General features: G+C 41.1%; 1 protein-coding gene across 1 annotated transcript; it reads right to left on the bottom strand.

Annotated features, from left to right (window-relative positions):
• Positions 1-695: 695 nt before the first annotated feature.
• Positions 696-13,821, bottom strand: LOC119811399 (keratin-associated protein 10-4-like). Its single transcript, XM_042054865.1, has 3 exons — positions 12,552-13,821; positions 1,489-1,788; positions 696-751 (listed from the first exon to the last, which is right to left on the bottom strand). The coding sequence occupies exons 1-3, from the start codon at positions 13,819-13,821 to the stop codon at positions 696-698; spliced, it is 1,626 nt and encodes a 541-aa protein (XP_041910799.1).
• Positions 13,822-16,202: the final 2,381 nt, after the last annotated feature.

Genomic DNA, 16,202 nt, shown 5'->3' on the forward strand with positions numbered 1-16,202 from the left:
CTTCTGTGTGATTTCTTTGGGACTTAATGACTGTGGGAACCGGGCAGGACAGAAACCTCGACAACAGCAAAGTACTGTCCTCTGAGCCAAATATCTTTAAAGCTGTGTACCTTTGTAAAAGATCAGTCCACCAGAACTTGGTTACTGTTCACATCCCTCATGAGAGGTCAGAGGGTCAGGAGCCTACATCAGAGTATCCAGCTGTCCCCTACCACCAGTTGCATGCAACTCTGCTCCAACTGTGGGTGGTCTTTGGGAGGGTCTAGAGAAGACTAGATGTAGTGATGAGGCGAGCAGGCTTGTTTTTCAATCCGCCTGGATCCCATATGGCTAGCTTTACACCGGAAATAACAACACACAAACTGTATTCATTTAAACACTGCTTGCCCATTAGTTCTAGCCTCTTATTGGCTAACTCTTACATCTTGACTAACACATACCTAATAATCTGTATGCCACCATGAGGTCATGGCTTACTGGGAAAGATTCAGCATGTCTGACCTGGCGGCTGGCTCCATGGCATCTGTCTCAGAGAGGAGAGGCATGGCATCTGCCCGAGGCATCTCCCTAACTTCCCTTCTTCCCAGCATTCTGTTCTGTCTACTCCACCTATCTAAATCCTGCCCTATCAAAAAGCCAAAGCAGTTTCTTATTAACCAATGAGAGTCCTCCATCAACTAGAGATGGATGTTTATCTATGCAGCTATGGGAAAGCTCTCATCCCTACTAAGGAAAGACATTCCAGTGTAGCCTTTTCAGGGAGGCACATTCAATAAACTCTTTGACTCTTCAGAGTTAACTTTGGTAGAATTCTGCTTTGGTTTGTGAGTGGGACCTTAGGAGGAGTAGATGGTGTTTATGTTTCCTTTTGGAAAGGAATTGTAAAAACAGTGTGTGCTCCAGAGAGAGAGAGAGAGAGAGAGAAAGAGAGAGAGGTACTTCATTATATTGCACAATAAAAAGTCTTTGTTACATATGATTCTACCATCAAGTGGTTTATCAAAGTGTAATGATGAGAGACAATATGAAATGAATAACAGTACAGAATTTATTAAATTTCCATATTTTTGATAATTTCAATTAAAGTATATTTCTCAGTTGTTCAGAGGTAAAGATGAAGTTCTAGGCTCAGATGAGAAGTTGCACACTGGGCTTCATACAAAGAAAAGAAGAGTGTGAGTGAGTGGACTTTCATTCCATCAAGGTGACTGATAGGATTCCAAAATGGTCATAGCCTCAGAGGACGATGGGAGCTTCCGACCACATGACAAAACTAATATGTCACAAGGCCAGATGTTTGGGCAATGTTCAGTTGAAAAATTGATGAGCAGTAGGCCTGGCAGCAGCTGGACTCACAGCGGCAGGACTAGAGGGCCCAGGGTGTGTCATGTATTGGTTTGTATCAGGTGGTCTAGCAGCAGGTGGTTCCACAGCAGGTTGGGCAGCAGCAGGGCTCACAGCAGCAGGGCTGGCAGCAGCAGGGCTCACAGCAGCAGGGCTGGCAGTAGCAGACTTTACAACAGCTGGGTTGGCAGCAAGGTGGACAGCAGCAGCTGGTCACACAGGTTGGCTTACAGCAGATGGTCTTGCAGCAGGTGATTTCACAGCAGCTGGGCTGGCAGCAGGGTGGACAGCAGCAGCTGGTCACACAGGATGGTTTACAGCAGGTGGTCTTGCAGCATGTTGTTTTACAACAGCTTGGCTTGCAACAGAATGTCCCATAGGGTGGCTTACAGCAAATGGTCTTGCAGCAGGTAGTTTTACAGCAGCTGGGCTGGCAGCAGCTGGTCACACATGCTGGCTTACAGTAGATGGTCTTGCAACAGGTGGTTTTGCAGCAGGTGGGTGTGCAGCAACAACTGGTTATACAGGTTGGCTTACAGCAAGTGGTTTTACAGCAGCTGGGTGTGCAACAGCAGCATGTCACACAAGTTGGTTTACAGCAGGTGGTCCTGCAGGAGGAAGGCTGGCAGCAAGAGTTGGACATGGTGTCAGATATAGCTGGAGGGTTTCTGTTAAGAGGTGAGTTTTCTACAATATGGAGAGTTATTGCATCCTGGACCTTTTATATGTCAGGTCTTCAAGGTTTGAACCAATCAGCAGGATTTTCCTTGACATTGTTTACCCCATTTCCATATTCAGTACATGTTTCATAAGGAAGTGCTTCTCAATGCTATGCATCATTGGAAAGTTTAACCTGACTCTTCTTCCAGAATAACTCATAGGAACACTTTCAATAAAGGGAAGGGTAGGTACAACCAGTCTCACTGTGTCCTTCATTATCATCTGCTCATGTGGTAGCCCATGATGTCTTGAGATAGTGAGTGTCTGTCTACATTTTATCTCTCCTTTGTTGGTGGATCTTTCTTTGGGCTTCCTGCTAACCAAAAAAAAAAAAAACCCCAAAAGACTTATTATTAATTATGTAATCTAGACCTTAGATTAGGTTTGTTTATAACTATCTCTTATGAATTAAATTCACCCATTTCTATTAATCTAAGTGCTGTCACATGACCCATGTTTTTTCTCTTTTCCTGCATGTCCTACTTCTTCTGTGTCAAGCTGGCAACCTTGCCTTTCTTCTTCCCTGAGACATCTCTGTTCCCAGAAGTACTGCACTACCTGTTCCTGCCTAGCTATTGGCCTTTCAGATCTTTATAACCCAACCACAGTGACACATGTTCACACAGTGTATTGGAGTGTTCTGCAACAGTCCTTAGCTGATGAAGAACCTTCGTGATGATGTTGTTACAGTCACAGTGATGGACTGGTTCAGTGTCTGTCCTTTTACACACAAAATCCTCTCTTCAGATTAGCTGAGATGTCTGTTTCTTTGCCAGCTCCTCTATCTGGCTGTCTCAAAGGCACCTGGGATAAAGATACCTGGTACAGTATATTCTGTATCAAGATAGTTTAGATGACAGGTGGTGTGGAAGTGAGAAGATATCAAAGTGTGTGTGTGTGTGTGTGTGTGTATGTGTGTGTGTGTGTGAACTTGTGTTCATGTCTAAAAGTCCTGATTTGCCCTTTCCTGAGAGGCTTACTGGGAGGATCATGTTGAGAGTTTTGCCAACTAATGATTCAACTGAACCAAACCTGACAAAGCTGGAAACTGCTGATAGACAGCAGATTCAGTGCTCTTAGGTCAGTGTTCTTTCCCTCATTTTTGTCTTTTTCCTTTTGCCTTCCTGATTGTCCTGTCTTTCTATCTCATTTTGCTATCCTTCTTTTTCTCTTCCTTTATTGGTTTTCTTTGTCGTTAATGATAGATTTAAGGTAAGTTGAAATGGTGCCTAATGATGCAAACATATAAATTTATTTAAATCAAATCCTCTTAAGGTTGATATACATTTAGGTAGGGAATAAATGATGTTATAATGGAAAGAGTATCACAAAATGAACATCTTCATGTTGTTAACAGTTGAGAAATAACATTCCCTCCTTTTAAAATAATTCCCTCTCATTCTTCTTCAAGGGGAGATGGTATCTGTCTATCAACTTTTCTTTTCATTTGATGGTGCCACCTTTGGATTCTTTGTCCCTTTGCAAATAAACATATAATTGGCATCTTAACTCAGCCAATGATTGTGGAATGCCTCACTGTAATAATCTATCCTTTCTTTTTTCTCATTGGCCTACAATCTCCCCTGAATGAATTTGACACAATCTATGCATGTTTTTTTTTTCTTTCTAGAAAATGGCAGCTTGTTGAAGTTTGAGTAAATTAAAGTTAAAGATGTGTTAAAAATCTTATATGTCACTTTGGGAAGTAGATATGAACATTCTTTAGGGTGTTTGGTGTGGGAGGTCCTTCTGTCTATGTCTTGCTTTTATTGGTTAATGCATAAAGAAACTGCCTTGGCCTGTTTGTTGATAGGGAAGAACTTAGGTAGGCGGGGAAAATTTAAAGGCATGCTGGGAGATAGGAGGCAGAGTCAGAGAGATGCCGTGGAGCTGCCAGAGGCAGACCTGCCAAAATTGTACTGGTAAGCCACTGCCAAATGGTGATACACATATTAATGGAGATGGGTTTAACCAAGATGTAAAAGCTAGCAGATAAGAAGTTAGAGCTAATGGTTCAGACAGTGGTTTAATTAATACATTTTTTGTCTGATTATATCAGGTCTAAGATACTCAGATGGCATTGATCAACGAGCGCTCAGCTTACCTTAACAGTTGTTTAAATATGTAGATAATTGATTAACTGATTCCTTTTTGAAATGTACATTCATTTGTACATTTAGTCAGACTTCCTGCATAGCAATAGAATTTACACAAAATAAGCCATAATACAATGGTTTAACATTATTTTATTTATTTATTTATTTATTTTCTCTCATTTTTTTATTAAAAATTTCCATCTCCTCCCTTCCTCCTCCCCCTTCCCTCCCCTCCCTTCCACCCATACCCCCACTTCCTCCCTCTCCAGGCCAAAGAGCATCAGGGTTCCCTTCAGTATGTTAAGTCCAAGGTCCTCCCAACTCCCCCTAAGTCCAGGAAGGTGAGCAACCAAACTGACAAGGCTCACAGTGAACCCATCCATGCTGTAGAGTTCAAGCTCATTGCTGTTGTCCTTGGTTTCTCAGTCCTCCTCCACTGTCAGCCACATTCAGAGAGTCCGGTTTGGTCCCCTGTTCCATCAGTCCCATTCCAACTGGACTTGGTGGTCTCCTGTTTGATCTGTCCCACCGTCTAAATGGGTAAATGCACTCATATGTCAACTGGACTTAATAGATATATACAGAATATCCACTCCACATATAAAGAATGCATATTATTTTCATTAGTACATAGAATCTTTCCAAACATCTTTCACATTATAATCCACAAAGAAACTCTTAATATATACACAACGGAGACAATTTCTTGTATCCTTCCATTGTTCAGTGGAATAAAAGGAGAAACCAATAGCAAGAGCATGCACAGAAACTTCATGAATAATTAGACTGTAATGCTTGCTTTTGAGTGAAGAGGTGGGTCATTGAAGAAATAGAGAAGAAGTCAAAATTTCTTATACTCAAATGAGAATCAATATACAGGATATCACCTATTCTGGGGAATATTTAAAGTATTCACAAAAGCTACAGCTACAAGTGTTCCCACACACAAAACTTCAGAGAAGTCTTAAATAGACAACTTAATGATGCACCTTTACACTCTAGGAATACAACAAGCAGCTAATCTAAAACTTAGTATTTGGCAAGAAATAACAAAAAGTAGTGCAGAAATTAATGAGCTAGGGACTAAAAGAACAACCAACCAACAAAGAGCTGGTTCCTTGAAAATATTAACAAGATTGATAAACATATGGCCCAGTTAATAAAATGAAGAATGAGAATGTCAGATAAAAGAAAGGAGAAGTTACTGTAGACCCCTGTGAAATTTATATTACTACTACATATTACAAAAACCATTTTCCCCAAAGCTGAAAAATTTAGACATAATGGATAAATTTACTAAAATAAAAATAGCACAATCCCAAAATGAACAATGATATTGATACAGTAATTAAAGATCTTATCACTAAGAAAAGCCAGAACATAGACATTGCTGAATATTATCAGATCCCAGGAACTACCTAGCAGAAATATTTTTCAAACTCTTTTATGAACTTAAAATGGAAGGAACAGTACCAAATTCATCCCCATGAAACTAGTTTTGTCCTGATATGAAACCCAGAGAGGAACAATGTAAAAGAAAATGATAGACCGATTTTCCAAGAATATAAATACAATATGCTGACCCTAATGCCCCCTCCCTTGCAAACTGCACTCTAGAATATATGAAAATGTCATATATCAAGAATAAGCAGGTTCCTCATAAAAGCCCTGCACACATGGTAAACATTTCCTAGATAACTCTCCGCCAGCATTCTCCCACAATCTCATCTCCTGTATCACTAGGGTGAACATTTGTCATTTGTCTGAACTGTTCCTACCTGTTGTTCTAGCGTAATTGTTAATTGCAGCCCCTTTCCCTCTCTACAGAATCTTGCCTTGGATGACAAATTATACGGTGAGTTTGAGTACTAGGGTCTCTGATGAATGATCAAGGTGCCATTCCTATTTATTGGCGTCACCTTGTCCCAAGCTGTGAAAACACTTTCCTTTCTGATTGTTTCTCCTCACTTGTCACAAAGACCTTCACATGAAATCACTCTCTCCCATTAAAGTCATTACTGGCCCCGTCAGTAATGGTTGCTTGTTTTACCTTTCCTCTTGAGACTCCAAACACCAAATGCAGAGATGGCTTTTGCTGGGTCAAGATCAAAATTCTTCAGAGACACTAGCCGTGTACAGGGGAATTATTGTCTCCCTAATCCACAGACATCTGAAACAGACGTTTCTTCATAGAAACTTTATCTTGTAGAAAAGGACTAAGATTTCTTGCTTACTTTTTCTTTGTGATTTCCCTCAACTCTGAGATTTCTTTTCTTCCTTCTGAGATTTCTTTTTCCTTTTTCTCCTCTTCCAATTTTTAGCTCAAAGAATGGAAAACTCCCATGTAGTACAACATGGCTTCAGTGAGTCCCATGTATTCTGGGCTAAGGTTCTTAATATCTCTGGATTTGCTCCTGGAGTATAGGTAACTGGAAAGAGAATCTGGGTGGCCCTCTCAAGGGTGATCTGTGTTAAACTTGTTAATCTCCTTGATTCACAAGAAAATATGTTCTTGAGTCAGCCAGGCTGCGAATGCTGCAGGTCCTCGCTGATGAGGGAGCAGCATGAACACTGGACATTATAACCTCTTGGCAACTCAGTCGTAAGTTTCCTTCAGCAAAGTTTTGTCCTTACAGTACTAAAGGTAACAGAAAAATTAATGTAAAAAAAGTTTTTCAAAATGTGGAATCATGAAGACAAAGCAAGTGTGAAAATACAAGACCAACCCCCTGGGGTATGTTGATTGTTTTTACTGTTAATCGTTTTGTTGTTTTGTAATTCATTGGCAAACTATGGAAATTTCTGCTGTTTTCTGTCTTAGCAAAAACAGTTTTCTGTGAGAATAAGTAATTTTTTAAAGCATTATATTTAGGATAATAGATGTGTAATGACTTTATCATTTTGTTTGTAGCTTGTTAGAAAAAATTAAACTGACTGAGACAAAAAAAAAAGAATAAGCAGGTTTAGCGTGGTATGGTGGCATATGCCTTTATTGCCAGTACTTGGGAGACAGATGCGTGAATCATAGTGAATTTTAGTTCAGCTTGGTCTACATAGTGAGACCCTTTCTCAAAAACAACAATATCGCCAGGTGGTGGTGGCGCACGCCTTTAATCCCAGCACTCGGGAGGCAGAGGCAGGCGGATCTCTGTGAGTTCGAGGCCAGCCTGGTCTACAAGAGCTAGGTCCAGGACAGGCTCTAAAAAAAAGCTGCAGAGAAACCCTGTCTTGAAAAACCAAAAAAAAAAAAAAAAAAAAAAAAAAAAACACAACAACATCAATAACAATAACAAACAAGACCAAGTAGATTTCATTCAAGGAATGTAAGGTTGGTTCAAATGCAAATAAATAAGTGTAATTCATCATATGACTAGCCTTAATGCTAGGAATGTCATGATAATTCAGAAAAGAGACAGAAAAGGCTTTTGATAAAGTTCAACATGTTTTAATGACAGAAATTCTAGAGGAATTAGGAATAGATGGGCCCTATTTCAAAACAATAAAGGCTATTTGAGAAACATATTTTTAATGTTATATTAGATAACACAACCTGGAAATACCTTTCCTTCCATTTTCTTCCTTCTCTCTCTCCCCCTCTCTCCCTCCTTTCTTTCTCCTACCTTCTTTCCCTCTGTTCTTTCCTTAATTCTTTTTCCCACCCCCACAATGTCACAGGAAGCCTCCATCTGCCCAATGCCATGGTAGTCTTTTGCTTTCTGCTCATCCATCACAGTCATTGTATTTGTTCATATCTTGATACATGTTCCACTTTGCATACCTGACACCATTCTCCATGCTGACTGACAAGAAAACAATCTATGAAGCTCTCGAGGAAATTTGCTCTCTTCTAGAGGCAAGAAGAGTGGAGAAGTGACTGGTAAATTAGTTTCCATGCAAACTAAGAATGAGGTCATTGTGAAGATAAATGGAGAAAGAGAAGTTTAAACAGTGAGTAAGGGGTTTGAACTTTGTTGTTGTTTTTCTACAAATAATTATCACTCATCTACTTTTTTATTTTATTAAACTCAGTGGAAAAAAAATCAATGATTAGTAGTTATTTTTTTAAATTTAATACCCATTGAAACCATTTAATGTTGTTTGAATGTGCCAGAGAGTGGGACCGTGAACTAGAGTATGAATGGGGTCTCAGCACCCTCGTCCCTAAAGACAACCAACTTTCCCTTTGTAAAATCTGCCTAAGATCAAGCTAGACAAGGTGGGTGAGACTTTCATGGTATTTCCTCTTATGCGAGGGTGTCAAATTGGTCCAGCTGTGAATCTTGTAAGCAACATTGTCTATCTTGTGCACTTTGTTCACCTGTGTATTGTCCATGCACTGAGTCTACACCCATTTCCTTGAGTTTAACATTAGTCTTTGCATTTTTTAAACCTGAACAGCAGGAATGCACTGTTCTATTTAGATCATTTACATCTGGTCCATCTCCACTGTTTGACATCGATACATTTACCAGTGTCACTTTTGTACCACCAGTGAGTTTCATGGATGTCCATTTGAAGTTCTTTAATTGCAATCATTTATTGGCTTTCTTGCTCAAGAGCAAGACAAAATACTCATCAACAGTAAAGGAATGAAAAAGCACAACAGAAAGACCAGTGCTGTGTGATGCCATTCAAATGAGGTTTTTGAGAAAGAGTCAGGGAAGAAAACAGTAGAAAGATTTTTCCAGAGCATAGGGGTAAGAGCCAGAGGGAGCTGGTAACCATTGTCTGTTAACTTCCAATTGTTCAGGAGATGATGGATGATATTGGGTCCAGTGTGTGTGTATGCATGTGTGTGCACGTGCACATGCATGTGTGTGGCATAGTACTGTCCTCCGAACCAAACAAGTACCATCTTGGAGTTGTGGCCCTTTGTAAAATATCAGTCCAGCAGGACTTGGTTACTGTTTACATCCCTCACAGAGAGGAGCCTTAATCAGAGTATCCAGCTATTCCCTACCACCAGTTGCATTCAACTCTGCTCCAACTGTGGGTGGTCTTCGGGAGGGTCTAGAGAAGACTAGAGATGGATCTTTATCTATGCAACTAAGGGAAAGCTCTCATTCCTACTAAGTAAAGACATTCCATTGTAGCGTTTTCAGGGTGGCACCTTCATGTTCCTGTAAACAGCCCCTTATCTATGCTTTGTAAGGAAGCCCAATAAACTCCTTGGTTCCCCAGTGTCAAATTTGGTGGAATTCAGCTTTGGTTTGTGAGTGGGACCTTAGGAGGAGTAGATGCTGTTTATGTTTCCTGTTGGAAAGGAATTGTAGTAACAGTGTGTGTGTGTGTGTGTGAGAGAGAGAGAGAGAGAGAGAGAAAGAGAGAGAGAGAGAGAGAGAGAGAGAGAAACAAAGAGAGAGACTTTATTATATTTCACAATAAAATGTCTTTGGAGCATGTGACTCTACTTACTATCAAGTGATTTATCAAAGTGTAATGATGACAGTCAATATGGATATGAATAACAGTCCATAAGTTATTAAATTTCCATACATTTCTTAATAATTTTATTTAAAGTGCTTTCTCAGTTGTTCAGAGGGAAAGATGAAGATCTGAGCTGAGAAGAGAAGCTGTGGACTGGGCTCCATACAAAGAAAAGGAGAGCAAGAGTGAGTGGACTTGCATTCCATCAAGGTGACTGATAGTCTTCCTAAGTGGTCATAGCCTCAAAGGACCACGGGAGCTTCTTCTCACATGGCAAGACTGGTGTGACACAAGGACAGTTGTCTGGGCATTGTTCAGTTGGAAAGTTGATGAGCAGCAGCTGGACTCAGAGCAGCAGGACTAGAGGGCCCAGGATGTGTCATGTATTGGTTTACATTAGGTGTCCTAACAGCAGGTGGTTTTGCAGCAGTTTGGGCAGCAGCAGGACTCATAGCAGCAAGGCTGGCAACAGCAAATTTACAACAGCTGGGTTGGCAGCTCTGTGTGCAGCAACATGTGTTCACACAGGTGGTCTTGCAGCAGGTAGTTTCACAGCAGCTGGGCTTTGCAGGAGGGTGGGCAGCAGCTGGTCACACAGGTTGGCTTACTGGTGTGGGACAATAATCTATATTCTCTGAATTACATTTTTAAAAAATGCTGATTGACCAGTAGCCAGGCAGGAAGTATAGGCAGGACAACCAGACTGGAAGTAGAGGTGGGTCAATGGGAACAGGAGAATTCTGGGAAGAAGGAATCCCATTCCTCTGCAGTCCAGGCCCAGACACAGAAGAAGCAAGATGTGACTGCCTTGCTGAAAAAGGTACCGAGCCGTGTGGCTAACATATACTAGAATAATGAGCTAATATAATTTATAAGATTAATAAGAAGCCTGAGCTAATGGGACAATCAGTTTATAGCTAATATAGACCCCTGTGTGATTTCTCTGGGACTTAATGATTATGGGAGCCAGGCAGGACAGAAAACCTAGGTCAGCAAATGGTGCCCAACGTGTGGATGACTGCATGCACATAAAACCTGAGAGAGCTTGGGAAGGTATTCTAGATAAAAAAGAATAGAGTTAAGCACAGTTTCTTGGTAGTAGTTCTTTTTCAAGGTGGGCTCTACTTGCTAAAGGCAAGTGCTCTCATTTAAGAGAGGCTTCCTGACTCAGCTTTAGCTGTAAAACCTTGCAGCTCTTTTAAGAGGTCCTGCCACAAAACACTTAAATGGTGCTGATGAAAAGCTGACCACAAGCCATAGCAGGAAAAAAGCTGTGTTTTAAAATGCTGGCTTTCTGGGCCAACCTGCCAGAGCAAACTCTGACTCTTTCAGGCAGGACGTCCAGCTACAGAGCATTTGAGTGTGGTTTGTGAGCACATTGATGCAGCTTACTTGCTGGCAGGGACCTTGAAACGCCATAGAGTTGTGGCAATAAACATGGCTACAGTCAGTACCTCCTCCATAAGGCTAGAATTTCAGAAAGCTAAGGAATGGGCTTCATCCAGCCATCAAAGCCACAGCTTTAATTCTAGCCATATTGCTTAGCAAATTAAAGACTCATGTGGTCAGCAAAAGAGATATATACAGTAAAGAGAGATTCAAATATAAAGAAAACCTCTAAATGGTTTACAGTGTCTTTAAAAATATATGTAGGCTTGGGAGAGAAAAGAAAAAGCTTAAAGTCCTTAAAATAAAAAAGAAAGAGAATAGTTGGGTGTGGTAGTACACTCATTTAAGCCCAAAAATTGGTAGACAGAGGCAGGCAGACCTCTTTGAGTTCAAGGTGAGGTGGGACACACCTTTAATCCCAGCACTTGGGAAGCAGAGACAGGGGGATCTCTGTGAGTTCAAGTACAGCCTGGTCTACAGAGTGAGTTCCAGGACAGCCAAAGATACACAGAGAACGTGTCTCAAAAAGCCAAAAATTAAAAGTAAAAATAAAAGAAATAGAGGTTAAAATAAAGCCATGTAAAGATGAAAAATATACAGAGTCTGGATACTGTATGCTATTATGCTCTCTTTGAATTGTTTAAATGCCGAGGAAGGAGCAACAACTGCTAAAAGATCTTTGTTTATAAATGCTGCTGAATTAATCCAAGATAGGTATTTTAAAATACCTTGACTTCAAAATTGCAGTCAAAAGATATGTTACTTTGGAGAAGAGCATTTGCTTTTGTTTCCACAGAAAATGAGAAGCTGTGGATTTATTTTCAGTTAAGAAAAATCAGGTTTGATTAAGGAAGACCCCTTGAGAAATCTCCAATAGAAGCGGATAGCCCAGATATCAGATTTCTACATCCGGAACAGGCTCAAGACTACTACCTGAGATGATCAAGCTTCACAGGATACTCCAGTCAGAACTTGATCATAATTCTAAATTTTCCTTAGGTTCCCATAAGATTATCAGCACCCCCTACCAGTAGGAAGTAGCCTGGAAAACTGTCAGCATTCCCAAAACGAACTATGGATATTTGTCTTTGTTTAGAATGTTGATTACAAGTTATTATTGCTAATGGTCAAGAGAAAAGCTAAACAAAGAATATTAGATACAGAGTTCTTGTTTTTTTTAAAGGGGGAAGTGGTGTGGGACAATGATCTATATTCTGTCAATTACATTTTAAAAAACGCTGATTGGCCAGTAGCTAGGCAGGAAGAATAGGCAGGACAACCAGACAGGAAGTAGAGGTGGGTCAATGGGAACAGGAGAATTCTGGGAAAAAACAATCCCATTCCTCTTCAGTCCTGCCGCAGACACAGAAGCAAGATGTAACTGCTTTGCTGAAAAAAGGTACCGAGCCATGTGGCTAATATATACTAGAATAATAGGATAATATAAATGATAAGTGTTATTAAGAAGCCTGAGCTAATAGACCAATTAGGTTATAGCTAATGTAGACCTTTGTGTGATTTCTTTGGGACTTAATGATTATGGGAACTGGGCAGGGTAGAAAACCTCGGTCAACAGCTTACAGTTGGTGGTCTTGCAGCAGGTGGTTTTACAGCAGCTGGGTGTACAGCAGCAGCTGCTTACACAGGTTGGATTACAGCAGGTGCTCTTGCAGCAGGTGGTTTTACAGCAGTTGGGTGTACAGCAGCAGCTGCTTACATAGGTTGGCTTGCAGCAGGTGGTCTTGCAACAGGTGGTTTTACAGCAGGTGGGTGTGCAGCAGCTGGTTACACAGGTTGGCTTACAGCAGGTGCTCTTGCAGCAGCTGGTTTTACAGCAGCTGGGCGTGCAGCTGCAGCTGGTTACACAGGTTGGCTTACAGCAGGTGCTCTTGCAGCAGCTGGTTTTACAGCAGCTGGGTGTGCAGCTGCAGCTGGTTACACAGGTTGGATTACAGCAGGTGCTGTCGCAGCAGCTGGTTGTACAGCAGCTGGGTGTGCAGTTGCAGGTGGTTACACAGGTTGGCTTGCAGCAGGTGCTCTTGCAGCAGCTGGTTTCACAGCAGCTGGGTGTGCAGCTGCAGCTGGTTACACAGGTTGGATTACAGCAGGTGCTCTTGCAGCAGCTGGTTTTACAGCAGCTGGGTGTGCAGTTGCAGCTGGTTACACAGGTTGGCTTGCAGCAGGTGCTCTTGCAGCAGCTGGTTTTACAGCAGCTGGGTGTGCAGCTGCAGCTGGTTACACAGGTTGGATTACAGCAGGTGCTCTTGCAGCAGCTGGTTTCACAGCAGCTGGGTGTGCAGCTGCAGCTGGTTACACAGGTTGGCTTGCAGCAGGTGCTCTTGCAGCAGCTGGTTTCACAGCAGCTGGGTGTGCAGCTGCAGCTGGTTACACAGATTGGCTTGCAGCAGGTGCTCTTGCAGCAGCTGGTTTCACAGCAGCTGGGTGTGCAGCTGCAGCTGGTTACACAGGTTGGCTTGCAGCAGATGCTCTTGCAGCTGCTGGTTTCACAGCAGCTGGGTGTGCAGCTGCAGCTGGTTACACAGGTTGGCTTGCAGCAGGTGCTCTTGCAGCTGCTGGTTTCACAGCAGCTGGGTGTGCAGCTGCAGCTGGTTACACAGGTTGGCTTGCAGCAGGTGCTCTTGTAGCTGCTGGTTTTACAGCAGCTGGGTGTACAGCTGCAGCTGGCTTCACATGTTGGCTTACAGCAGGTAGCTTTGCAACAGGTAGTTTCACAGCAGCTTGGCTGGCAGGAGGGCTGGCAGCAGCATGACACACTAGTTGATTTACTGCAGGTGGACCTGCAGCAGGAAGACTGGCTGCAAGAGGAACAGCAGGATTTGGACATGGTGTCAGATATAGCTGGAGGGTTTCTGTTAAGAGGTGAGTTTTCTACAATATGGAGAGTTCTTGCATTCTGGACCTTTTATATGTCAGGTCTTCAAGGTTTGAACCAATCAGCAAGATTTTCCTTGATGTTGTTGACCCCATTTCCATATTCAGTACATGTTTCATGAGGAAGTGCTTCTCAATGCTATGCATCATTTGAAAGATTAATCTGACTCTTCTTTCAGAATAACTCATAGGAACACTTATTTTTCATTTTGTAGAAATAAGACCCTTACTATAGTTTAATTTCTTCACAGTTTGAGATAAGAAGCAGAGTGACTATGAAATGTTTTGCATCATGCACGTGGAGTTCTCTGTCCTGTGATAACCAGTGTCCAAAAGCATATGACCTATCAGATTTTTAGTATTTACTCTTTCTCCTCTGGAAAAATGTGGTAACAGTCACTGAGCATAATATATTTTTATTGATTAGCATTGAGCTCTACATTTCTCTCTGCTCCCCTCCCTGCCTTTCCCCTCTCCCTTTCAGTCTTCCCCCAATGTCCCCATGCTCCCAAATTACTCAGGAGATCTTGTCTTTTTCTACTTCCCATGTAGATTAGATCTATGTAAGTCTCTCTTAGTGTCTGCATTGTTGTCTAAGTTCTCTGGGATTGTTATTTGTAGGCTGATTTTCTTTGCTTTATGTTTAAAAACCACTTATGAGTGAATACATGTTATAATTGTAGCTTTGTGTCTGGGTTACCTCACTCAAAATGATGTTTTCTAGCTCCATCCATTTTCCTGCAAAATTCAAGATGTTATTTTTTTCTGCTTTGTAGTATTCCAATGTACTACATTTTCCTTATCCATTCTTTAGTCAAGGGGCATTTAGGTTGTTTTCAGGACCTAGCTATGACAAACAAAGCTGCTACAAACATAGTTGAGCACATGTCCTTGCGGCACGATTGATAATCCTTTGGATATATACCCAAAAGTGGTATGACTGGGTCTTGAGGAAGGTTGTTTCCTAATTTTCTGAGAAATCACCACACTGACTTCCAAAGGGGTTTTGCCAGCTTGCATTCCCATGAGCAATGCAGGAGCATTCCCCTTTCCCCACAACCTCTTCATCATAGTTTGTCATCAGTGTTTTTGATCTTGGCCATTCTTACAGGTGTAAGATGGAATCTCAGAGTTGTTTTGATTTGCATTTCTCTGATGACTAAGGATGATGAACATTTTCTTAAGTGTCTTTCAGCCATTTTAGATTCCTCTGTTGAAAGTTCTCTGTATAGGTCTGTACTCCATTTTTTTTTATTGGATTATGTGTTCTTTTGGTGACCAATTTCTTGAGTTCTTTGTATATAAATCAGACCTTTGTCTGATGTGGGATTAGTGAAGATTGTTTCTCATTCTGTTGGCTGTCATTTTGTCTTGTTGACTGTGCCCTTTGCTTTATAGAAGCTTTTCAGTTTCAGGAGGTCCCATTTATTATTTTTTTCTCTCAGTGTCCGTGCTGCTGGGGTTATAATTAGAAAGTGGTCTCCTGTGCCAATGCGTTCAAGTATACTTCCCACTTTCTCTTACATAATGTTCTGTATGACTGGCTTTATGTTGAGGTTTTTGATCCATTTGGACTTGAGTTTTCTGCATGGTGATAGATATGGGTCTCTTTTCATTCTTCTACATGTTGATATCCAGTCATGCCAGCACCATTTGTTAAATATGCTTTTTTCCATTTGATATTTTTGCTTCCTTGTCAAAAATCAGGTGTTTGAAGGTGTGGATTAATATCTGGCTCTTCTGTTTGGTTTCGTTGGCCCTCCTGTCTCTTCTTATGCCAATACCCGGCTGTTTTCAGTACTGTAGCTCTGTAGTAGAGTTTGAAGTCAGGGATTCTGATGCCTCCAGAAGTTCTTTTATTGTACAGGATTGTTTTGGCTGTCCTAGTTTGCTTTGCTTTTTTTTTTTTTTTTTTTTTTGCTTTTCCATATGAAGTTGAATATTGTTCTTTCAAGGTCTATGAAGAATTTTACTGGGATTTTGATGGGCATTGCATTGAATTTGTAGATTGCTTTTGGTGAGATTGCCATATTTACTATGTTAATTCTGCCTACCTAAGACCATGGGAGATCTTTCCACTTTCTGGTGTCTTCTTCAATTTCTTTCTTCAAAGATTTAAAGTTCTTGTCATACAAGTCTTCCACTTGTTTGGTTAGAGTTATTCCGAGATATTTTATGCTTTTTGTGGCTATTGTGAAGGGTGTTGATTCTCTGATTTCTTCCCCAGCTTCTTTATCATCTGTGTACAGGAGGGCTACTTATTTTTTGAGTTAATCTTATATTCTGCTACATTACTGAAACTGTTTGTGAGTTGTAGAAGTTCCTTGGTAGAAT

Source organism: Arvicola amphibius, chromosome 4 (assembly GCF_903992535.2).
Source record: "Arvicola amphibius chromosome 4, mArvAmp1.2, whole genome shotgun sequence".
Taxonomy (NCBI): domain Eukaryota; kingdom Metazoa; phylum Chordata; class Mammalia; order Rodentia; family Cricetidae; genus Arvicola; species Arvicola amphibius.

Excerpts from the sequence above, each read along its gene's own strand:
- LOC119811399 (XM_042054865.1), bottom strand. The coding sequence starts at position 13,821 with ATGTCCAAATCCTGCTGTTCCTCTTGCAGCCAGTCTTCCTGCTGCAGG. Across the intron at positions 1,789-12,551 it reads CAAGACCACCAACTGTAAGC|CCAGCTGCTGCCAGCCCAGC; the intron begins TGTTGACCGAGG and ends CAGCATGTGTGA. Across the intron at positions 752-1,488 it reads CTACTGCCAGCCCTGCTGCT|GCTACACTGGAATGTCTTTC; the intron begins GTGAGCCCTGCT and ends CTCCCTGAAAAG.